The sequence below is a fragment of the Heterodontus francisci genome, chromosome 25 (assembly GCF_036365525.1).
Source record: "Heterodontus francisci isolate sHetFra1 chromosome 25, sHetFra1.hap1, whole genome shotgun sequence".
Classification (NCBI taxonomy): domain Eukaryota; kingdom Metazoa; phylum Chordata; class Chondrichthyes; order Heterodontiformes; family Heterodontidae; genus Heterodontus; species Heterodontus francisci.
In genome coordinates, this window is record NC_090395.1 from 67426022 (window position 1) to 67451417 (window position 25396).

Genomic DNA, 25396 nt, shown 5'->3' on the forward strand with positions numbered 1-25396 from the left:
AGGGACCATCGAATCTCTTCTGATCTCTAACCAAGAAAGGATCAGTTCTTGGCAGTCACTTTTCTCCCAATTTAACTGGCCCAGCTTAAAGCTCCTTTAAGTCAGAAGGTAAGCTGCTTACTGCTGAGCTGTGAGGACATGGTCTCTTTCACTGGATATCCTGGCTGGGAGAGGAATCATTACCTCATTGTGTCAGGAAACACAGGTGCATAAAGTCTTCCCAGTCTAATGCATGGGCACCACCTAGTTTTCCATCGTCTCTGATGTGTCATTGCATGCCCTGTCTTGTTTGAGGTTTGCACAGAATCACCTGCCAAGCATTAGTCAGTACTACATTATTACTGAGGAGTGTTTACTGTGAGATAACAAAGAGGGTCAAGGGAAGAGAGAACACAGAATTCACCCTCCTGCTGACGCTTAGCAACTATGCATTTAGAACTCACGGCTGTCAGCTCTGTTGATTGCTGACAGTAATTTACAGCAGTTCCAGCTCACTAGTGTTGCTAGTGTTTCAGACCACTCTTCACCAGTGTGACCTCTCTGTTTATTCTATGGGTGGATGCATCATGATTAACAGGGGAAGGGTGGGAACTGCTTTCAACAGAGGACTGCAAGTGTTGGTTGTTAGTCACGCTCCTATTAGCAACAATGAGCATTGGAAGTCCAACTTTCCCAGGGCTGCCAACCGAACCTAATCAATCCATAGTTGCTGTGCAGAAACACCAGCTTTGCAGCAGCAGCTTATAGTTATATAGTGCCTTTAATGTAATAAAACATCCCAGGGTAGTTCACAGGAGTATTATCAAGCAAATTTGACACTGAGCCACATAAGGAGATATTAGGGTAGATGTTTTTATTCGTTCCTGGGATGTGGGTATCGCTGGCTAGGCTAGCATTTATTGCCCATCCCCAATTGCCATTGAGGTGGTGGTGGTGAGCTGCCTGCCTGAATCGCTGCAGTCTATGTGGGGTAGATACACCCACAGTGCTGTTAGGAAGGGAGTTCCAGGATTTTGACCCAGCGACAGTGAAGGAACGGCGATATAGTTCCAAGTCAGGATGGTGTGTGGCTTGGAGGGGAACTTGCAGATGGTGGTGTTCCCATGCGACTGCTGCCCTTGTCCTTCTACGTGGTAGAGGTTTAGATGACTAAAAGCTTGGTCAAAGGGGTAGGTTTTAAGAGCATCTTAAAGGAAGAAAGAGAGGGAGAGAGGCGGAGAGGTTCATGGAGGGAATGCCAGAGCTTAGGGCCCGGTGGCTGAAGGCACGGCCACTAGAAGCGAGGTGATTAAAATTAGGGCCAGAGTGGAGGAGTGCAGATATCTCTTAGTTGGTCAGGGCTGGAGGAGATAACAAAGATAGGGAGGGAGGGGCGAGGCCATGCCATGCAGAGATCTAAAAACAAGGATGGAAATTTTGAAGTCAAGACTAAACTGGGAGCCGATGTAGGTTGGCGAGCACAGGGGTGATGAGCGAACAGGACTTAGTGCAAGTTAGGACATGGGTAGCAGAGTTTTGGATGAATTCAAGTTTAGCCGCAGAAGACTACAGGAGTCTGGCTCAGTTGACCATGCTCTTAGCTAGTTTGTGGATTCAAGTCCATTAATAGGGTCCGATTTACAATCTAGGCCATTACGCCAATGCAGCACCGAGGGAGTGTCAACTTTCAAGGCCCCTTCTGCTTGTTTAAGGTCCTATGCTACTATTTGAACAACAGCAGGGAGCTCTCTTGGTGTCTTGGCTAAATATAAGCGAGAAACAAATTAACTAGTCATTTAATTTGTTGCTGTCTATACTGGTGCAAATTGGCTATCATGTTTACCCTATTAACAGCAGTCATGGTACATCAAAAAGTAATTTGTGTGACATGTTTTGAGAGGTTTCAATGTGATAAGAAATAAGAAAGACTTGCATTTATTTCACACCTTTAATGACCTTTAAAGCACTTTACAGCCAATGAAGTATTTTAGAAATGTAGCCAACGTTGTAAAGTAAAAACATGGCAGCCAATTTGCATGCAGCAAGTCCCCACAAACAGCAATGAGATAATGAGCAATCTATTTTAGTAATGTTGGGTGGAAGAGTAACATTGACGAGAACACTGGGCAGAAAGCCCCAGTCTCCTTCAAATACTGCCATGGGATCTTAAACATCCACTTGAGAGGGCATATGAAGCCTTGGTTTAACATCTCATGTGATGCAATATAAACACAAGTAGTATCATAAACCTAACAAGGACTCTTAGACGTTTGTAATGTGTACTGAGGTACTTTGACACTACAATCCACATCCAGTAGGAATAGCACCAAACAGCACTTTGCACTGGACTCTGTACATAGTAATATTTCATGTTATACTACTGTTTGATTTTATTTGAAGTTACTAAGTAGGTTCAAGTCCTGATTTTTCAAACAGGAATTCAGCAACCCAATCTTAAGATTTAAAACAATAAAGACTCCTAACTGGCTTTATTTCTGTGCCTTTTATTAGAGGCATCAATTTTTCCCCACTGTCAGAGAAAAGAAACACACAAGGGTGTGCTAAAAATAGCCCGAGGCAATTAAACTCTGGAACATTGGAAAACGGGTTCATCCAGCCCCATTAAAAATCTGTCATTAAAAACAATTGACCAAACCCTCTTTACCTGGTCTGGCCTATATGTGACTGCAGCATTTTGGCTGTCTACAGTTTATAGGATGTAAAGGGAGTTCCCTCCATGTATGGGAGTGAGGCCTGAGCCACGATCAATCTGATAATACAAGCATATGAAAATCTCCAAGTCTTTTTACATGCTCTGAAAGACAGACTCTTTCACAAAATGAATCAGATGTGGGGGGTGGGGGGTCATTCCCTTAAGGGAGGAATGCTCAAGTATTTTGCCTTCAGTGGCCACTTAATGTAAGGTTTTGCAGCCTTGAGGTCGCTGCTAAAATATAGGTTCCCAGACATTTCAAGCAGTTGATTTTGTATTTATCCACCAATAAGGCAATAGCACTAAGAATGACCATAACCAAGTTGTGATTTTTTGAGGGTAGAGTAGCACAATCGTAATATTACTGGACTAATAATCCAAAGGCATGGATAAATAATCGGGAGATAGGAGTTAAAATCCTACCATGGCAGATGAGGAATTTAAATTCACTTAATTAAATAAATCTGGAATAAAGTTAGTCACAGAAATTATGACCATGAAACTACCAGATTGTTGTAAAAACCTAACTTGTTCACTAATGTATTTTAGGGAAGGAAGCCTGCTGTCTTTACTTGGTCTGGCCTATATGTGACTGCAGACACACAACAATGGGATTAACACTGAACTGCCCTCTGAAGTGGCCTACCAAGCCATTCAGTTGTTAGGGATTGCCATTAAATTTTGGCATTGCCAGCAATTCCCACATTCTGTGAATGGGAAAAAAAAAATCTCCAGGTCCATAAAATTCCAACAGGACAAAGCAGTGAATAATATAAAAACAGATAGAATGGAGTTTGCCAAGGATCGGGGGCCATGTGTGATCTATTTGGACAGCTCATCTCAGAAGTAACATGACCATCTCAGAGTCTGACCCTGGAAAATGCTTTAACACTGGATCATGACTTAAATTTCTCAACTAGGAATGAGATGAAGGCTCAAAAGCTGTTTTATTCTACCCAGAAACTTCTTGATATTTAACTGCACCTCATTTTCAGTGTTTGAAACAGGCTTTAGTTCCCCTCATAGATTCAGACCCGTATCATTTGAGTTTTCAGCCAGAGGTTCAGGTTTGTGCCTTGATTTTCTCTGACAAGCATTATTAATGTACAGTAGTGACATCGGTGCACTTTGTGAGCAGCGTTTAGAGCAAAAGTTCAAAGACAGATAAGGAACAAGTAGCACTTGCCCATAAACTAGCTGCAATTTTCTGTCCTGCTGTAATACATTAAGACAAGAAGGGAACTGCACACAATAATCCAGAACATCTGATATGGTCTGGGTTTGGATTGGATGTTTCCACCTTGCTGTCCAAACATCCTGCCAACTTACAAGAGTCCTAACCATTCCGAGTATTTACAAGCTGTTAACAGCTTGGCAAATGGTGGCTCGCTGCTCAGTGGCAATCATGGTCATTAACACTTGGCACACAGATACTGGTTCCAGCTGCTGAGATAAGCCAAAGAGGAGGTTCAGGGCAAAAGGGGTGGGGGGGGGGGGGGGGTGGTGCGAAGGGGTGGGGTAAATAGTTCCAGGCTGCACCTCACCAAATGAATAATATAGTTCTGAATGGGGACAAATGATACATGAATTTCCACTTGATTAATTCAGAGTCAGCGCTACACGGTGGTCACTGGAACTTCAAGAATGAGATGGCTCATTAAATCCATAGACACAATATTAACGCTTAGCACAGCAAAGGAATCCCAATCTTGAACAGAGCTGAGTTCCAGACTGGATCACAATTCACTAATGTGCTCAATCCTGGACTGGGCATCAAAGTTACAGAGCAGAGCTGCAAGGATAGTATTTGTGTGGTCTCACACTACGTAAGCAAAGATCAAAGACATACAGTATATGAAACACAGCCCACGTGCTCAATCAATCCCTGCAGCAATCAAGAGGTTTTGAGGAAGGGAGCTCAGTTTCTGATGCTGGAGTTGCCTCACATCAAATATCCAAAGCATTTATGCAACGGTCTGGCAGGATGTCGGACACCATCCACAGTAACTGTCTGCAGAGCAACGCATTCAGGGAACTGGCATCAGTACAGGGTTGGAAATTGCTTCAGAATACACTCTTTTCTTCATCAGTCACATCACTGACCCAAAATCAATGATTATAAAATACCTACAAATGACTAATTTCTACTCATTTAAAATAAAACATCTCTCTAAGGGAATAAGGGAGTAATTTAATAGCTGGTATCACTGGATGTGCCAGCACTGCCTAAAAATGGCATTTTTGTAATGGTATGTGGCAGAGGTTTGTTTAGACAGCAACAGCAGTTTCGTTACCTCTTTTAGGTTCACCCATCTTCTCTTGAAGTACACAGACCCATCTCTGGGGCACAGTTCTACAGGCATTAGTCCTCCTCCAGTGCCTCAAACAGGTGACCAATTCTTCATGTACTAGTCTAGGTGGCCCACTTCAATTGGCTTTTCGAGATTCATCTGACATTCACACATTAGGACTTTCCAGCTGAGTTCACTAGATGGCGGGTACAAAGAGGGGAATAAGATACTTACCTTACTGATTCAATCCTTCTCACATCCTTTTACATGACCGGTTTCCCCAAGGAAACCCAGTCAACCGTGGTTGAAAATAGAATCATTCTTAAAATGAAGGCAGGCAGCCTCTTTAAACGGTTTCAATGTCCAAGCCTCCTCCTGCGAGTGAATTGGTTGCCCACCCCTCATCGCGCTTCTGTTAAAACCGCACATGGGTGGATTTAGTTCCTGTTTCAAATTTTTAGGTTTTTAACCTTCCACCCAAACCAAAACCAACCATTTTTGTGGGTTAAAATTACCCTGATTCTCTGTTTATACTAACTCTATCCAATATGGTGTAGCTTGACAGAATGGTTTAGTTTACCTACCAGTAGAAATAATGGGCGATTTTTACATCGCAAATGGCTCTCCGCATCAGAAATCTCACCAGGGGGCTGTCCAGGTAACATTCAAACTTCAGGGCCTGCAAGATATAAAAACACAGGTCCCAGGACATGGAATTCACTCAACCTGCGGCACCATCCATCTGAAGCTACATCACTATGAATGCAACGAAGGCCCATCTAGTTCCTTCATGTGTTAAACCTTAATATGCAGACTGAACAAATATCAGCTCTTGCCCGCCAGTTGTGATGAGGCAGACAAGCCAAAGCTCTGCTTGCTTTATGTTAATTTAGCTTTGTTTTTATTTCAGAGAATCACTGATTCTATATATTTGCTAAAATTCCTGCAGTCAGGTCTGATTTCTATGTCTCACTCTCTGACTGGTTATCACTGTTACTGTTTAAGGTACTGTTTAAACCAAAAATACAAGGCCAATCATGGCAAGCAGTAATTCAGGTTAGTATTCTCTTGAAAGCAATGTTTAATCAAACTGTGATATTGGTGGCGAGAGGTTAAACCACAAAATAATTCATTTATTTTCCTTTGGAGAAAAGAGAGGTGTGACACTTGCTGCTCAGTCACACACAGCTTATCTGTTGCAAGCGGTACTGAATATAAAGTGAAAGGTGATATCAACAAAGGAGGATGTATTAGGAAGGTGACCATCTACACCGTCTATCTGGGATTGAAAGCATCAGTATGGAATGCGAATAATTTCAATCTTGAATAGGTAATACGTGCTTTTTGCTATTCATTCCCAGGACATGAATGTTGCCAACCAGGCAAGTATTTATTGCCCATCTCTAATTGCCCTTAAGGTGGTGGTAATTGTCTTCTTGAACAGCTACAATCCGTGTGATGTAGGCCTACTCACAATGGTGTTAGGGAGGGAATTCCAGGATATTGACCTAACAACAATGAAGGAACAACGATGTATGTCCAATATGGGATATCGTGCGATTTGGAGGGGAACTTGGAAATGATGGTGCTCCCATGCACCCTTCCGAAGAAGGGTCACTGACCCGAAACGTTAACTCTGCTTCTCTTTCCACAGATGCTGCCAGACCTGCTGAGTGAATCCAGCATTTCTTGTTTTTGTTGCACCTGTTGCCCTTGTCTTTCCAGGTGGTGAAGCTCGCAGGTTTGGGAGGTGCTGCTAAAGAAGCCTTGGTGGGCTGCATTTGCTGACAACGCAACCACTAGGTGGTGTTGTACTGGCACATGCGCAAATGCATCCTCACCCACAGAAACACCGGGGGGAAGCGGTGACATGGGAAGCGAACAGCCGAGGGGGGGGAATCGGCGAGGGCAATTGCAAGTGGCTGAGGGAAGGCAGCGGTGAGTAGTCGGGAGCGGGAAATTGAAAGCCGCGATTGAAGTGGGAATGGCGGGAGGGAGCAGGGTACTGTTCACGGGGAATGGAGGCAGCAATCATGTCTATTGAGGGAGGGTGGACATCATTGCGCGGTGATGTCAGCACGCGCATGCATGTATTCATACTGGCAAGCTGGCAAATGTTCGCATGCACTGATGACGTCCATGATCACTCTATACATGCTCTGCGTTGTCAGGAGTCATTTTGTTTCTAAATTTGGTTACAAGAATTTATAACAGAAATAAAAAGATCATGTATGAATTTAAAACGGGAATTAAATTGTGTCTCAAGACCCTGGTCCAATGATCCTCTCGCCTCAAAGTCTGCTTCACCTGAAGATTACACTTAAGTCTTGATTCACTGTGTGCAACATAGGAACAGGAGGAGGCTATTCAGCCCCTCAAGCCTGCAATGCCACAGGAGGTTGATCAAATATAAAAATAAATCTTACATGCAAGCTCTTTCAGATTATGTGCTTGTATGGCACTCACTTGTACTAACTGAGGTAGGAAGTCCACCAGCTCTGACGTAGACATAGTCTCCATCCACTGGACTGCAGTGTGGCGTAGCTCCTGATCAGGAAATCTGTATAACACAGCAAAGAATCAGCATTGTGACTTGGCAACATTGGCACTGTGACTAAATGGCACTGGGTTAGTGCATCTGCACTTGTTGCATAAACTAGGCTTGTATTCCCTCAAGTATATAAGGTGGTGGTGGTCTCACTGAGGTGTTTAAGACAATTAAAGGTTTTGGTAGGGTAGATATAGAAACACCACTTCTTCTGGTGGGTGAGTCCAGAACAAGGGGGAACGACATTAAAGTTAGAGGAAGGTCATTCAGGGGTGATATCAAGAAGCACTCCTTCACACAAAGGGAAGTGTAAACCTGAAATTCTCTCCCCCAAAAAGCTGTTGAGAGTTGGGGAGGGGGGGAGGGGTGTCAATTGAAAATTTCTAAACTGAGATTGATAGATTTTTGTTTGGCATGGGTATTAAGGAAAATGGAATCAAGACAGGTAGATGGAGTTAAGATACAGATTAGCCATGATCTAACTGAAGTGTGAAACAGGCTCAAGGGTCTGAATGGGCTCCTCCTGTTCCTATGTTCCTATCTCTTTCATTTCCAAGACAAGAGTTCAAACTCCACCTGCAAGGGTTAAAAATCTCATCTCTTTCTGATGATTGCAACTGAATGAGTAGAAGGATAAAACACAGGGGTGAGAGTAACAGGGTAGTTGTTATGGGGGACTTTAACTTTCCAAATATCGACTGGAAATACTGTAGTTCGAGTACTTTAGATGGGTCAGTTTTTGTCCAGTGTGTGCAGGAGGGTTTTCTGACACAGTATGTAGACAGGCCAACCAGGGGCGATGCCACATTGGATTTGGTACTGGGAAATGAACCCGGCCAGGTGTTAGATTTAGATGTAGGTGAGCACTTTGGTGACAGTGATCACAATTCGGTTAGGTTTACCTTAGCGATGGGCAGGGACAGGTATACACCGCAGGGCAAGAATTATAACTGGGGGAAAGGAAATTATGATGCGATTAGGCAAGATTTAGGATGCATAGGATGGGGAAGGAAACTGCAGGGGATGGGAACAATCGAAATGTGGAGCTTATTCAAGGAGCAGCTACTGCGTGTCCTTGATAAGTATGTACCTGTGAGGCAGGGAGGAAGTTGTCGTGCGAGGGAGCCGTGGTTTACTAAAGAAGTTGAAGCGCTTGTCAAGAGGAAGAAGAAGGCTTATGTTAGGATGAGACGTGAAGGCTCAGTTAGGGCGCTTGAGAGCTACAAGCTAGCCAGGAAGGATCTAAAGGGAGAGCTAAGAAGAGCAAGGAGAGGACACGAGAAGTCATTGGTGGATCGGATCAGGGAAAACCCTAAGGCTTTCTATAGGTATATCAGGAATAAAAGAATGACTAGAGTTAGATTAGGGCCAATCAAGGATAGTAGTGGGAAGTTGTGTGTGGAATCAGAGGAGATAGGGGAAGTGTTAAATGAATATTTTGCGTCAGTATTTACAGTAGAGAAAGAAAATGTTGTTGAGAATACTGAGATCCAGGCTACAAGGCTAGATGGGATTGAGGTTCACAAGGAGGAGGTGTTAGCAATTTTGGAAAGTGTGAAAATAGATAAGTCCCCTGGGCCAGATGGGATTTATCCTAGGATTCTCTGGGAAGCTAGGGAGGAGATTGCAGAGCCTTTGTCCTTGATCTTTATGTCGTCATTGTCGACAGGAATAGTGCCGGAAGAATGGAGGATTGCAAATGTTGTCCCCTTGTTCAAGAAGGGGAGTAGAGACAGCCCTGGTAATTATAGACCTGTGAGCCTCACTTCGGTTGTGGGTAAAATGTTGGAAAAGGTTATAAGAGACAGGATTTATAATCATCTTGAAAAGAATAAGTACATTAGAGATAGTCAGCACGGTTTTGTGACGGGTAGGTCGTGCCTCACAAACCTTATTGAGTTTTTCGAGAAGGTGACCAAACAGGTGGATGAGGGTAAAGCAGTGGATGTGGTGTATATGGATTTCAGTAAGGCGTTTGATAAGGTTCCCCACGGTAGGCTATTGCAGAAAATACGGAAGTATGGGGTTGAAGGTGATTTAGAGCTTTGGATCAGAAATTGGCTAGCTGAAAGAAGACAGAGGGTGGTGGTTGATGGCAAATGTTCATCCTGGAGTTTAGTTACTAGTGGTGTACCGCAAGGATCTGTTTTGGGGCCATTGCTGTTTGTCATTTTTATAAATGACCTGGAAGAGGGTGTAGAAGGGTGGGTTAGTAAATTTGCAGATGACACTAAGGTCGGTGGAGTTGTGGATAGTGCCGAAGGATGTTGTAGGGTACAGAGAGACATAGATAGGCTGCAGAGCTGGGCTGAGAGATGGCAAATGGAGTTTAATGCGGAAAAGTGTGAGGTGATTCACTTTGGAAGGAGTAACAGGAATGCAGAGTACTGGGCTAATGGGAAGATTCTTGTTAGTGTAGATGAGCAGAGAGATCTTGGTGTCCAGGTGCATAAATCCCTGAAGGTTGCTAACCAGGTTAATAGGGCTGTCAAGAAGGCATATGGTGTGTTAGCTTTTATTAGTAGGGGGGTCGAGTTTCGGAGCCACGAGGTCATGCTGCAGCTGTACAAGACTCTGGTGAGACCGCACCTGGAGTATTGCGTGCAGTTCTGGTCACCGCATTATAGAAAGGATGTGGAAGCTATGGAAAGGGTGCAGAGGAGATTTACTAGGATGTTGCCTGGTATGGAGGGAAGGTCTTACGAGGAAAGGCTGAGGGACTTGAGGTTGTTTTCGTTGGAGAGAAGGAGGAGGAGAGGTGACTTAATAGAGACATATAAGATAATCAGAGGGTTAGATAGGGTGGATAGTGAGCGTCTTTTTCCTCGGATGGTGATGGCAAACACGAGGGGACATAGCTTCAAGTTGAGGGGTGATAGATATAGGACAGATGTGAGAGGTAGTTTCTTTACTCAGAGAGTAGTAAGGGCGTGGAATGCCCTGCCTGCAGCAGTAGTAGATTCGCCAACTTTAAGGGCATTTAAGTGGACATTGGATAGACACATGGATGAAAATGGAATAGTGTAGGTCAGATGGTTTCACAGCTCGGCGCAACATCGAGGGCCGAAGGGCCTGTACTGCGCTGTAATATTCTAATTCTAAAAAAAAACATCTATTATTTTCCCCACCTCCTCTTCTGAAGGCATCAATTCCTCATAGGGATACGATTCTATTAGTTTTCTTGCTCCTTTAACAAGTGTTTCATTCTTTATGTGTGAACATTGACAGGCCATATGACAGTCGTAGGCCTCACAGTCAATCCAGATACGGTCATTACCTGAAACCCATGTGAAAGCACATTTTCGTCTGAAGTCAACGGAGAGTGATCAAGAGTAGGAATCCCAGGCTGATTTTTCTCCCTTTAAGCCAGGGTGTACTGACGCTAATGATATGCTACTCTTGCCTCCCGGGTTGACAACCAGCTAATGGCACAAACTGAGTGTCGAACCTGACACTTTCTTGAGCTGTATGTCTGCGTAGTCAGACAAAAAACTGACACCGAGTCAAAAAAAGGAAATATTAGGACAGGTGACTAAAAGCTTGGTCAAAGAGGTAGGTTTTAAGGAGTGTGGAGAGGCAGAGAGATTCAGGGAGGGGATTCCAGAACTTAGGGCCTCGGCAGCTGAAGACACAGCTGCCAATGGTTGGGTGAAGGAAATGGAACATGCACAAGACCAGAATTGGAGAACTGCAGAGGTCTCAAGAGGGTTCAAAGGCTAGAGGGGGTGACAGAGATGGGAAGGGGCAAGGCTATGGAGGGATTTGAGAAATGAGAATTTTTTTAAAAATAGAGATGGTGGATTGGGAGCCAATGTAGGTCAGTGGGCATGGAGGTTATGGTTATGTGCTGGGCACAATCCCCCAGAAAACTGTTGCTGACATTGATGAACACTTCACTCATTAAGTACATTAAGTACAGCATTTCTCCAGACAGAAACTGTGAAAGTAGACTTAGAGACCACACATATTAGCTGCTCCATATGACAGGCTCAGGATGACCTGATGTTACTTTTGGTTGCTATGGCACCAAGATGACTTCTAGTTGCACCATTCATTAGATAATATGATATCAGGTTGCTCCACTTCAAACGTAAAGACTTGCTTAAAGCCAGGTGGGACATTCGTTGCTTATGAGTTATCCAGTTAGCATTCATTGTTGGGGAGTTTATCAGTTCACTCTGCTATGGTAAATGTTAAGCGTGAGGTTCAGGAGTGTCCTCTGTGCAAAGCAGTGCTTGTGAAGCAGGCATTAAGATTTCAGTTTAACCGTCAGTTGGTAGCACTCTCGCCTCTGAGCCAGAAGGTTGTGGGTTCAAGTCCCACTCTAGGACTTGAGGGCACAAAGCAGGTATCCGGCCAATATTTGTTCTTCAATCAACGTCACAAAGAGAGATTATATGTTTCGTGGAACTTGCTGTGCGCAATTGGCTGCCACATTTCCTACATTACAACACGGATTACACTTCAAAAATACTTAACTGTAAAGTGCTTTGGGACATCCAGTGGCTATGAAAGGTGCTATATAAATGCAGGCTTGTTTTGGTAATGGTAGGTTACTATGGTAGATGATCTAACTGGCCTAAATGGCCATCAACAACTTACTTTTTAAGCAATTGGCCTACCATGATGTTGTGGGGGATAAGCTTTTATCTGAACATATTCATGCTATTGTAGTACTTACGTAGCGTGGAGCAGACCCAAGGCATCCAGATGGCCGAGACAATTCCACTGTTTGAGTAGGGTGTAGATGTCGGGCAGGCAGGCCCACTCCCAGCTGGGGGCGCTGGCGAGCACGAGAGGCAGGCAGCTGCATTCTGAGTGACAGTAATAACGCTTCTCCCACAGCAACTTCTTATCTGCTTCTGTCAGCCTGCAGAGGGTGGGGAAAGTGGGGTGAAGGTCAAGAGAAGTGGAAGGGAGGGGCCATCAGTCAGCACCAAATACTAAAGATGATGACGACACCAACAACAAAAATATTACTGCACATGACCATCTGGCTCGAGATGTTCTCAGAGTAACCACAGAACAGAAGAGCCACCTGAGACACTCTTGCTGTAACCCATTAGTGAAGGTCAGGCTCATTGCTGGAAACATTCTAACATGGATCACACCAAGGCACGAATTTGATTCCAAGTGAAAGGTTACACCAAAGAGCACATTACCACCAGTCAAAGGCAGGGCCTAAATCTGCCCTGGGAAACATCAATGCTCCAGAACCTCATTAATAGCAAGCCTACTTGAACAGCCTTTTCTCCGGGGTCAGCAGGGAGCCCATTTGAATTGAACAAGTTCTAATCCCCATAAATGGAATGAATTGGCTTTTCCCTCATGAATTTGTAAAAGGAGGGTTTGACTAATTTACTTTCCCAACCCACCCCTCTATTGAAGGTGGCAATTCACCCTGAGGTACAATTCCAGCAGCCTTTTGGTACCACACTGGAGCAATCACTCTTCCTGCTTAGAGCCTGGACAGCGAGCAGCAGCAGGCTCTACAACCAAAGTAGTCATCACAGGACATCCAGACATTTTCCAGCTGGTGTGACAGGTAGCGGTCAGGAGCACCTACCCTGGCTGCTTTCTCCATTGTCACTGCCAAACCCCCCTGCCATTCCTACCTGAAGGACGCTGGGAGCAATATTACCGTACCTATTATCAGTCCGGCTGAGATCACCCAACTCTGAGGATTAAACCCCAAGAGCTTCCCACTGGTCATAGTGTGGGACTAGTATTTTTAAATTGGATTCATAATTTAAAACACATACTGTGGTTGATTAACCCAGAAAAACATGTGTTTATATACCACCTTTAAAGTAGAAAAATGTCCCAAGGTGCTTCACAGGAGCATTATCAAACAAAGTTTCACACTGCGCCACATAAGGAGATATTAGAACAGGTGATGCAAAGTTTGGCCAAAGGGGTAGGTTTTAAGGAGCACCTTAAAAGGAGCGAGAGAGGGAGAGAGAGGAAGAGAGGGAATTCCACAGCTTAGGGCCCAGGCAGCTGAGGCACAGCAGCAAATCCTAGAGTGATTAAAGTCAGGGATACGCAAGAGACCTGAATTGGAGAAGCACAGAGAGGGGTAGGGCTGGATGATGTTACAGAGATAGGGAGGGAGGGGTCATGGAGCAATGACCTTAATGGGGAAATCATTCATTTGCAGAAGACTGCATTATTTTACCTTGGTATTTCCATGACATTAATCTGAACTCATCTATCATCCGCTATTTAATTATTGATGTTATTTTTCTTTCAATTCAGCGATCACTGAATACTACAAATCATTTATTTACCGAACTTTCCCTGAAGGCTTTGCCACCAACTATTGCGAGGGTGTTCCAGTTAATGCAGGATTAGCGGTACATTAACCAGAAATCTATATACCTTCAAGCACCTTCTGGTGGCTGAACCAACAGAAGCATTAGAGATGACAGGAAACATTGTGCCCACTCTCAGCCGGACGATGATTTGCGGCAAGTGGGAGTGTAAAGGGGTTGGAGTGACAGGGGGGAGCTACTTGTGAAATTTAAGGGAAATTGATTTTTTTTTTTAATTCTGTATTTTGTAGTAGTGTAGTGGTTAAAGCAGTGGATAAGCACCCAGGGGTTGAGAGTTCAAATCCTGCCATAGCAAGTTGTAAAATTGAATTTTAAAAATCTGAAAATTCTAGGTAAAAATGACCATGAAAGCTACCATATTATCAGTAAAGCCCATTCCTGCCCTTAAGGGAAGAGAACTCGACACTCCAGCCCTCTGACCTATGCATGACTCCAATTATGCGATTGAGTCTTAATGCCCTCTGATGTTGTCAGGGCAACTAGGAATGAGTAACAAATGCAGCTTTTCTAGAATCGTTCACATCCAGAGGACAAATTAAAAGAAAAATTATTTTTATTCCCAATTGCAAAAAGATAAATTACACCCATCTCGATCATGCTGCTCTGGGAGGTTGATAGGGCATTTTGCCCATCAGGGTGAAAGGAAAGAGAAATGCAGCCTCCAAAAGAAAAACAAAATCCACAAGCAGGTGTCAATTATTCTGCGACTCTCACAGGCCAGTTAAATGGCTGTATTGATGCTGGCCTGGGGGGAGGTCTCCAGCTGTCCCACCGACCAGGGAAGCTGCAAGAACAGGAGAGGTCAGGGAGGAGAAAGAAAGGAAGAAAGAATATACAAGGTCTTAATTAACCCATTACACGTGCACATGCACATTTATCAGAAACTAAGTGCGCAGAAATAAAATAAAATGTCACATGGAGCTGGTCATGACACCCAGGTCTACTGATCTGGTCATCTCACCCCCCTTGTTTAAATCTTATGTCCTTCTGCTCTTTATTGAATGGAAGTCTGTCTCGGGTCCCTTTAATGGGACAGCTCGGCCAAAGTCGTCCGATACACTAGATGGCAGTCTATTCCACAAATAAGTCAACAGCTCTTCAGCTTGAAAATATTCATTCACTTCCTCTGAAGCATCAGCAATAATCATTAGGTTATTGACATATGCTTGTGCAAGTGTTCTAGTTTGGGCAGTTATTTCTACTTTAGGAACAGTCTTCTGCTTCGTTGCAGCTGTGCCCTCTCAAATCCTGGTCTTCCCAATATAATTTCCAAAGGCATCTGCATGAAAACTTCATATGTTTTGGAGTACTTTTTATTTCCATCATCCCCATGTTTCTAGTCTCCTCATAACAAGCACGTGCCTAAGCTGCATTTGAGCTCTAGCGAGTACTGCTGCCTTATAGCCGGTCAGAGAAGGTACAAGATACCAGCTTGCGGAACGGCAGAGGATCGAACTGGCTGGCATGTATGAATACTTGATCCTACTTTGCCATTGCTAAATGCCCTATGTCTTTCTCCCTTATTCCTACATTATAACAGTGACGATATTTCAAAAGTACTTCACTGGTTGTAAAGCGCTGTAGGACATGTTGAAGTCATGAGAGGTGCTATAGAAGTGCAAGTTTCTCTTTTTACTATTCACCCAGTTTACAATCGAGCATTTAATATATAATATATTAAAAAAAAACAGGTGGAGACCATGGAGAGGAACCCAGCTGGTGAGCGGTGAGCTAGACAGCTCGAAGGCTCATGTGTCTGGTCCTTCATTGTTAGCCCTTAGCCCCGTTTGTGAGCAGTTATTAGATTACACTGCTTCCCTGGTGCATTAGAGCTTGATCCAATTACAGCCCACAGGGTGAGTGCACAGACACCCGATCCCATTCCCTGTTTTAGTGACTTCCCTTAGCCAGTTGATCTCTGGAAAATAAGGCAGGATTTAGTGCATAATAGTGGGTAGTTGGCAGCTAAAGTTTGTATGGCTACTCAACGGTTAATACTTGCAGAAACTTACTCTAAGTTAAGACATTCACATAGTAAACATGCCCAGTCAGCCATTCGCCTCAGGTTACATGAGTTATAGAAATACAGGATGACAATCAAACACAGGCAATCATCTTAAGACAGTTTGCATTAGCAAACCAGCATGTGCAGTCACTAGTCCTTGATTCACACAGTGCTTAATACACATAGTTGCTAACCAGACTCCCCCACCCCTCAAGAACATAATTTACACACAGGAACAGAATGGAAAACTACAAGAGTTAGCTAACAGTGTTATTAACAGAAATGTATAAGAGTTACAGGGCTGAAATTTATAGTCCTGTTGCCAAGATCGGCAGTGGGCAACAACAATGGTGGTCTGTCCACGCGGGACGCATGTCGCGGAGCCGGCGTGGTGGCTCATTTAAATAGTCTGGGCGGACTGCACCGCCCCCCCCCCCCACCGCGATGAGGTGGAGGGGGTGGGCTGTCCGTCCCCAGCAATAGCATCAGCTGCCTGTGCTTTGAGCCCTAACTTTCAATTTACATATTTAAAGAAAAATGTAATTTAAAAATTTAAATCTATTTATTCTGCCCCTCTCTCCCCCCCCCCCAATAACCATAAAATTCATTACTTGCCCTCTCCCCCGCAAAACACTTCCCTTGCTAACCTGACCTTCCCAACCTCCCCCCTAAAAGTAGCTAAACTTTACACTATAACCCTTCCCACCATCCCCTACACCAATGATATGACTTTGACCCCACTATCGCCTTCCCGCACTGAGAAACTTACCTCCTCCCTCTCCCACCAGTGTTCCGCCTCGGTTCCCCGGATGGGGATGGCAGGGGAGTTTCAGCCACCGGCACAAATATCACATCAGGACAGACGGTGGGAACATAAAGGTAATTAATTCAGTGATTTAATATTCATTTCTATATGTTAATGGTGGTCCCATCGCCTAGTGGTGGCGGGGCCGACATGAGGTCTCGTCGCCGCCAGCAAGATCGGGCTGGGCCCTCATGGCATCGGGATGTGCGGCGGCATTTTCCGGCACCAGCCCCCCCACCCCATGCACCCCCCTGCCACGGCTCCAGACGTCCGTGTGTCTGTAAAATTCAACTCACAATGTGGAAACTGGGCATTTGGCCCAAATAGTCTGTGCCAGCCTTTACCTTGCACTCAAGCAATTCAGATGGCTGTAGGATAATATTTTGAACAATCCGTACTACCTGCCTTCCTTGACTGTGTATGGGTGCTGGATAGGAACTGTTAAGATGCAAAATCTTAATCCCTTGGATGAGAATTTAGACATTTCAGAATCCAACTGACTAAAACCTGGTTGAGATAAACAAAGAATAGACCTCTGATGAAGGGTCTCTTCCAGAATCTTAATCTACATCTATTTCAGATGTTGATTGACCCGCTGTGCACTTCTGGCATTTGCTGTTTCCATCCAAAGTTTGGATGATCTGAATTGAACACACGGACAATCAACGTCAGTGAAGGAATAGAAAACATCTGTACTACACAAGGGACTGGACACAAACCTGTGGAGGAGACGTGGGGACAGTCACTTTAAGGAAAGGAAATATTAAACTTTCATTTGATTTCTCTGAGCAAACGGGAAACTATACAAAGAAAAAAAAAATTCTGTGGCGAGCAGGGAGTTAAAATGCGTCGTCGACTATTTAAATCTGACAAAATTCCTGCTTTTCTAAAAGGAAAATCAAAAGGCACACTAGCTCCTTTGCAGAGGTTCTTTCATGTCATTTTTAATAGATTCAGTCATCAACGGAATGACTGAGTGGGTTTGTTCTCATTCACATGGAGCAGATTTTAAAACAATTTTTTGTACGATTCCTCAGACTGGGCCATGTCATGCCTTCAAGTGGGAGCTGGACCAGGTCTTGACCTGGGCAGAGATCGCAATGTACAGAAGGCAAGTCTCTTTATAGATGACATCTGGTTCGTGTGATCTCTTGGATTGGTTTTGATTGCCAGGCACAGAGAGGAATTTTCCAGAATATGTTTTCCCTTCCTGGTCCTGTTTTATTTTCTCTTATATCTTGCTTCTCCCAGGAAATTACATGATTGCGGGAGGTTTGGGTGGGGGGGGGGGGGGGGCGCGGTGGGGTGGGGAGAGCACCAGGAGGTTTTTAGTCATCATCATGCCGGGCGATCATGTGCGGTTCAAGCTTGATGGACTAATGTGTTAACGGCCGCTTCAGCTCTCACTCTCTCTCACAGATATTTCCAAACTGGTGCGGGACATAGAATGATATGGAACAGGAGGAGGCCATTTGGCCCATCTGTGCCAGCTTGTTGAGAGTGCTACTCAGTTAGTCCTACTCCCCTGCTCAGTCCCCACAGTTCTGCATTTTTTTTCTCCTTTTCTAGTTTATATCCAATTCCCTTTTGTAAGTTGCGAATGAATCTGTTTCAACAACCCGTTCAGGCAGTGCATTCCAGACTATATCGACTCACTGTGTAAAAAAAAAAAAATCTCTCATCTCCCCTCTGGTTCTTTTGCTAGTTATCTTAAATCTGTGTCCTCTGATTACTGACCTTCCTACCAATGGAAACTGTTTTTCCTTATTTGCTCCATCAAAACCCTTAATCAAATTGTTTTCGCAATTCTTATCTTTCCCTCGCAATTTACCCATAATAGAATACACCTACTGCCTGTACTAAGTAACACCATGCTTACCAATAACAACAACAACTTGGATTTATATTGCCCCATTAAAGTAGTAAAATGACCCAAGACACTTTACAGGAGCATGATCAAACAAATGTGCCACTGAGCACCGAAAGAGATATTAGGACAGGTAGCCAAAAGCTTGTTCACAAAGGTAGGTTTTAAGGAGCATCTTAAAGGACGAGAGTTTAGTTTAGTGATACAGCACTGAAACAGGCCCTTCGGCCCACCGAGTCTGTGCCGACCATCAACCACCCATTTATACTAATCCTACACTAATCCCATATTCCTACTACATCCCCACCTGTCCCTATATTTCCCTACCACCTACCTATACTAGGGGCAATTTATAATGGCCAATTAACCTATCAACCTACAGAGAGTGTGTTGCACAGATTTAGGGAGGGTAATGCAGAGCTTAGGGCCTGGGCAGCTAAGGTGCACCACAGTCAGTGCTAGCACCATAACACACTGCACTTATGCACAACAAACTGCGCCCATTACCTTCATCACAACACATCACACTCAACACATGTGCCATGTCAGGCTGCACAGCGAAGTATTCCCCACAACAACAACAACAGGCGAGAACATTGTAGAGGACCTAGTGAAGGGTTAGTATTTCTAATTCTTCAAAGAAAGAGAAACTGATGAAACATTTACATGGTAAGCTGGTCCATTTAGGATGTGTATGGTTTGCAACTAACGCAGCTCTGTACAAACAGGAAATTAATCGTATAACTGAAGGTAGTCAAGAAAAAGCACAGGCACCATATTGTCCACAGGTATGGTGGACAATATGTCTATGGGTTATGGGGCCTGTAACTATGGTAACGTGGTTAATGAAGCCTATGATTATGGTGACTCCAATGTATAAAGTAGCCTGCGATTTGTGGTAAGGTGGATGATGTGGGTAATGTATATTTAGTTAATTAGAAATTACACCCAGATGTTTGGAATTAAAGCGAGAAATGTATTGTGATTGAATCTAGTTTCTAACAGAAAGCTGCCTAATTATGTGTGGTGGAGTCACTTTGCAACGCATGTCCCCACTTGCCACGTTTATAAACAATGCGTAAATGTGAAGCTGATTGACTCACTGCATCTGTTCCACGTAAATGGAGGTAGGGTGGTGGGACATGAAGGTGGGTGGAATTTGGAATTAGCTTGCCCTACTATAGTGCTCTCGCACTTTAGTCAGCTGTGATTCTGGTTATTAAACGTAGTTGATCAGTCACACCCACAAAAGCTTGAAGGTAAATTTATCACTGAGCACTATAGACTAGACTTTTTAATGTTAACTAATCTAATCCAGGGTTAGAATGATACTCAGGATAAAAGGGTTATGAGGACAGGTCGCATAGACTAGGCTTGTACTCCTATGACTATAGATGATTAATGGGTGATCTAATTGACGTGTTTAATAAGATTAATGGAGTTGATAGGGTAGAGAGAGGGGAACTATTTCCTCTGGTGGGGGAGCCCAGAACAAAGGGGTATAATAACCTTAAAATTAGAGCTAGAGTGTTCAGGAAGCACTTCTTCGCACAAAGGGTAGTGGAAATCTAGAACTCTCTCCCCCAAAAAGCTTTTGCAGCTGGGAATCATCCGAAAATGTCAAACCTGAGATTGATAGGCAAGGGTTTAAGGATTACGGAACCAAGACAGGTATGGATGGACTTACGATATAGATCAACCGTGATCTAACTAAAATGGCGGAACAGGCTCGTGGGGCTGAATGGCTTGCTCCTGTTCCAATTTCAAACAGTTTCAGCAGCAAAAGTCAGTAAGATTTAAAGGCTGGGAAGGAAAATGGGGAAAAAAGCAAACCAGCCAGGATTCCAATCCTGATCAGTAGCCAATGTTCTCTGTTGTTGTGGTAGTCACTCGCTGAAATACACTGCACGCTTGGCTGGCAGAGTGACTGTAAATGACTCAATGTCAGGCACTGCATGCACAAGACATTGCCAAAGAAGGGTTTGCCTGGAATCAATGACTATCACAGACAATACAAGACCTGCTCTGCACATTTGCAGGATGACTTTCTGTCGTAAGGAAGTGACGGAAACAGAATAAAATATCCAGAGGAAAAAGGTCATTTTCCTGCCATTTCCCTTGTTGCTCACAGCTATGACTGTTTTCTTTAAAAAAAATTTAAGTGAGTGAGGAATAGATGGTGTGACTCTGACTGGCATATCAGAAAGTTAATGCAGAGAACATAAAATATCTCATGGGGTTATTTGAAGAAGAGCAATAGAATTGCTGAAAATAGAGACATGTTGTTGAAGCTTTATAGTCTTGCACCCATCAGGACAATACGCAAGAATAACCAATGTAAGGGAAAACAACAACTTATACTGCATGAAAAGAGAGAGTGCCGATTGGTTAGCAAGTGAACTCTGATTGGTAGAGGTGCTGCTGTGGACAATGCACCAGTTTATGGTGGCTGACAGTTAACTGCCAAGCTTTGTTTGAAATTTAAACCAGGCAGCTTGACTCTGATTGGTCAAGGCATTGTCCTGAGGAATGAACCAGCAATTGGCTGTCCCTTATTTTCTTCAGCTGAAGCAGGTGCAATGTGTGTACATGTTCTTTCTGTCTGCAAAGAAATGGGCCCTGTGTATTAATACATGTAGCTTCCAGTACATGCAAATATGCCACACTGCGTCCCAAAGATTGGCGGATCGTATCAAACATGTCCCTTCCGCTGTTCGCAACGGGCAAGGTACGGGCCGTACCCAACCAGTCCGTGCTTGCAAAACTCAAAACCGTGTCCAACATTAGATGTGATTCCGCGATTGGACAACATTTGTTGAATAATCCAGTGTGCTAAGAATTACGCTGACAACCAATTTAAGACTGTCAGTAGGGCTTTCAGTGTGGCGTATTTGTGCGTACTGGAAGCTACATACATTAATACACAGGGCCCAGTTCTTTGCAGACAGAAAGAACATGTACACACATTGTGCCTGTTTTAGCTGAACAAAGTAAGGGACAGCTATTCGCTGGTTCATTCCTCAGGGCAATGCCTTGACCAATCAGAGTCAAGCTGCTTGGTTTAAATTTCAAACAACGCTTGGCAGTTAACTGTCCGTCACCATAACTGTACTACCAAATGACTATTTGTATACAAGAGCAATAGAGTTCTCCTGCTGTCTTTGCCAATGCTTAACCTTCAATCAATACCACCAGAACAGATTATTTGCTAATTAATTTAATTTGCTGGCTATGAGACCTTGCTCTAGGCAAGTCGGTTACTCTGTGCTTGCAAAACAACAGTGACTACACTTAAAAAGGAATTAAATGACTGTGAAGCACTTTGGGATGTTCTGAGGACTTAGAAAGGTGTTATAAAATTGCAAGATATCTTTCTTCTTATTTTAATTTCCAAAATTGTAATACTTCACATGCCTCTAATTTGAACTGCATTGACAAGATTAGTGGTCAAAATCCCCTTAATTTCAAATGCTAGTTACAGGCTTGGTGGGAGCTGAATTTTTTTTTCCTCTACTCATCAATTTTCTCCGCTTGCCCCTTCTCCTCAAGATGCTGACTTCTTGATGGGACATAGGTCCACAGGCACCAGTCCTGCTCTAGTGTCTAGCCCAAGTGGCCATTATTCATGTTTGAGTTGGCAGGCTATGCAATCTCACTGCTCAGCCCAATCCCATCCTCACCTAACGCATTCAGAAATCAAGAGACACACACACACACCCCTGACCAAAAGCAGACTGAGTGATAGCTTTACTGAACACCTCTACTTAATCCGGAAGCGTGACCCTGTGCTTCCAGTTGCTTGCCATCTTAATTCTCCATCCCAGTCCCACGATGGCCACACCTCCTCCTCCTACACCATTCCAATAAAGCTCTAAGAATAGCACCTCATGTTTAGATTAGACACTTAACAGTATTCTGGCTTCAACACAGAGTTCAAATTTAGATCATAATCACTGCTCCCATTTTCTGACAGCAGGTGTTGGTAATGGTTCTGTTGGTAATCATTTAAAAGTCCTCTCGCCCCCCATCTTTTGTTTCTTGCCCTGTTTGCCTTGCATGCTTTTTCCATTTAATCACTCCGGCCCTCTACCTTTCCCTTTGTTCATTCTTCCCCTCTTCCCCGCCCTCCTTCCTGGCTCCCTTTCTTGGGGTCTGATGTTGCTTAAAACTGTTAAATTTCTAACTTCTTCCAGATCTGATGAAAGATCATCGACCTGAAGTGTTAACTCTGTTTCTTCTCTTCACAGATGTTGCCTGACCTGCTGAGCAATTCCAACATTTTGTGTTTTAATATCTAGTGAGGGAGTCAGCTTTAAAAAAAACTGCTTTGTGATCAACCATGAGTCAGTTTCAGAGTACCCTAAGAAAAAGGAACCTGATTTTAACCAGAATAAATCATTCTTAAAATGGACCAGACATCGACAACAGTGCAACTATGATTGGAGCTGAGCGGAAGTGTTACAGGAACATTACTGCTGTTAACTAGAAACATTTGGAGACCGGAGGATCTCCTACCATTTGAAATGTGCTGGTTCTTATATTCTTTACAAGCTCCAAGCAGGGCTTTGGCACGGTCACCTTCCAACAGCTGTTCTTCCATCTCCTCACAGAATATCAACAATCAATCATCGTCACTGTCATAACTATACTCTTACCAGAAGAGGGACTTCTTCTGCATCACTTCCTTCAGACGCTTCCTCGACTCATCATCCAGGCTACTGAAGTCATACTTGGGACTGAATTCTGCTGGGGGAGGGGTTATGAACTTGACTTCAAACGCAGAAGTAGGAAAGTCAATCTGAAGATAAAAAGATGAAAAAGGTCAACTAAGTAATGTCCCTTCCTTTACTGAGCAAAAATACAATCAAAAAAGTAAATAAATGATTTACCCATCTTAAAAAGTGAAGCAGGCATACAATCTCATTGGCTTCAGATCAATTCAGAATCAAATACCTGGCCCCAAAGCCTCATGTGAAGTACACTAATTTAGGGCTGGAAGCCACCAAATACATACTGTCATTCTCATCCAACACACCCGGTACCAATGGTGCCTCAATGCAAGCATCTGTTCAGTGCTCTCACGAGGTGAATAATGGCCCAACATGACTGGATATACAGCTAGCAGCAAAACAAGGCTTCAATTATCCTTCATATCACCAAACTGACTGCTGTGCCTGCCTACACAACAATGACTACACTTTAAAAGTCATACATTGGCTGTGAATTGTGTTGAGAACGCAGTAAGGCGCTTTGTAAATGCAAGTTTTTATATTCTACTCTGTATCCATTATTGCAAAGGTTTGAACAGAAATTGCAATGAATCCACATTGTTGAATCATTGAATATTTTTAAGGCTGGGATAGATAGACTTTGGTCTCGCAGGGAATCAAGGGGAGTGGGCAGGAAAGTGGAATTGAAGCCCAAGATCAGCCATGATCGTATTGAATGGTGGAGCAGGCTCGATGGGCCATATGGTCTACTTCTGCTCCTATTTCTTGTGTTCTTGTGAGGCACCTTAGCACGCTCAAAATTATCAAGGATTTGGATAGGGTAGGTGGAGAAAAACCATTTACACTGGCAGATGGGTCAGTAGCTAGAGGGCACAGATTTAAGATAATTGACTAAAGAACCAGATGAGATATGAGGAAACAATTCATTATGCAGTGAGTGGTTGAGATCATGAATGCACAGCCTGAAAGAGTGATTGATGTACAAAGGGAGCTGGGTGTCCTTGTCAATAAGTCAATGAAAGCAAACATGCAGGTGCAGCCAGCAATTAGGAAGGCTAATGGTACATTAGCCTTTATTGCAAGAGGATTTGAGTACAGGAGTAACAAAGTCTTGCTTCAATTGTATAGAACCTTGGTTAGACCACACCTGGAGTACTGTGTGCAGTTTTGATCCTCTTACCTTAGGAAGGCTATTATTGCCATAGAGGGAGTGCAATGAAAGTTCACCAGACGTGTTCCAGGGATGGCAGGATGTCCGATAAAGAGAGATTGGGGAAACTGGGCCTGTATTCTCTAGAGTTTCGAAGAAAGAGGGGTGATCTCATTGAAATTTAAAAGGATAGACAGGTAGATGCAGGTAAGATGTTTCCCCTGGTTGGGGAGTCTAGAACCAGGGGACACAATTTCAAAGTAAGGGGGAAGCTACTTCGGACAGAGATGAGGAGAAATTTCTTTACTCTAAGGATTGTGAATCTTTGGAATTCTCTACCCCAGAGGGCTGTGGAAGCTCAGTCATTGAGTATGTTTAAAGCAAAAATTGACATATTTCTAAATACCAATGACATAAAGGTATACGGGGATAGTGTGGGAAAAAGGCATTGAAGTGGATTAGCCATGATCATATTGAATGGCGGGGCAGGCTCAATGGGCTGAATGGCCTCCTCCTGCTCCTATGGAAGCAGATTGAATAGTAAATTTGTAAAGGGAATTGGGTACGTATTTAAAAAGTAAAAATTTGCAGGGAAAAAGCAGGGGAGTGGGACTAATTGGGTAGCTCTTTCACAGATACAATGGGCCAAATGGCCCCCTTTTATGTGTGCAAGATTCTAAGACTACCTTATCCAAATGTGAATTACTTCAAATTCAGAAAAGTTTAATAAATTTCTAATGCTCACAGCATCATAAATACACACTGACTTGAATTCATCACCTGTATTGTTCAGAAGTATTCTCAAACTCTTTCCTTGTATATCAATATCATTTCCCCTCAGGCTAACAGACTTGACGATTTCCAGGACCATACATCTGATCTTGGCCATTTTCTGATACTACCTCATGCCTATTAATCTTTTCTGCCAAAATCCCTCATTGCTTATACCGTATTTTCTTAAAGGAGTTAAAAA

At 43.5% G+C, this 25396-nt stretch overlaps 1 protein-coding gene and 1 long non-coding RNA gene across 5 annotated transcripts in view; one reads left to right on the forward strand and one right to left on the reverse strand.

Annotated features, from left to right (window-relative positions):
- pik3c2b (phosphatidylinositol-4-phosphate 3-kinase, catalytic subunit type 2 beta) overlaps window positions 1-25396 on the reverse strand; it is a 179086-nt gene that overhangs the window by 35741 nt on the left and 117949 nt on the right. For all 4 annotated transcript variants that reach the window (XM_068057433.1, XM_068057435.1, XM_068057432.1 and 1 more), the window contains 4 exons: window positions 23199-23341; window positions 12213-12401; window positions 7450-7543; window positions 5568-5662 (listed from right to left, as the gene is read on the reverse strand). In XM_068057433.1, coding sequence (XP_067913534.1) covers window positions 5568-5662; window positions 7450-7543; window positions 12213-12401; window positions 23199-23341 — 521 coding nt within the window. The remainder of the gene's footprint in view (window positions 1-5567; window positions 5663-7449; window positions 7544-12212; window positions 12402-23198; window positions 23342-25396) is intronic.
- LOC137383965 (uncharacterized) lies at window positions 6215-25195 on the forward strand. Its single transcript, XR_010977508.1, has 4 exons — window positions 6215-6313; window positions 16660-16750; window positions 17714-17787; window positions 22791-25195. It is a non-coding gene; the product is annotated as an uncharacterized lncRNA (long non-coding RNA).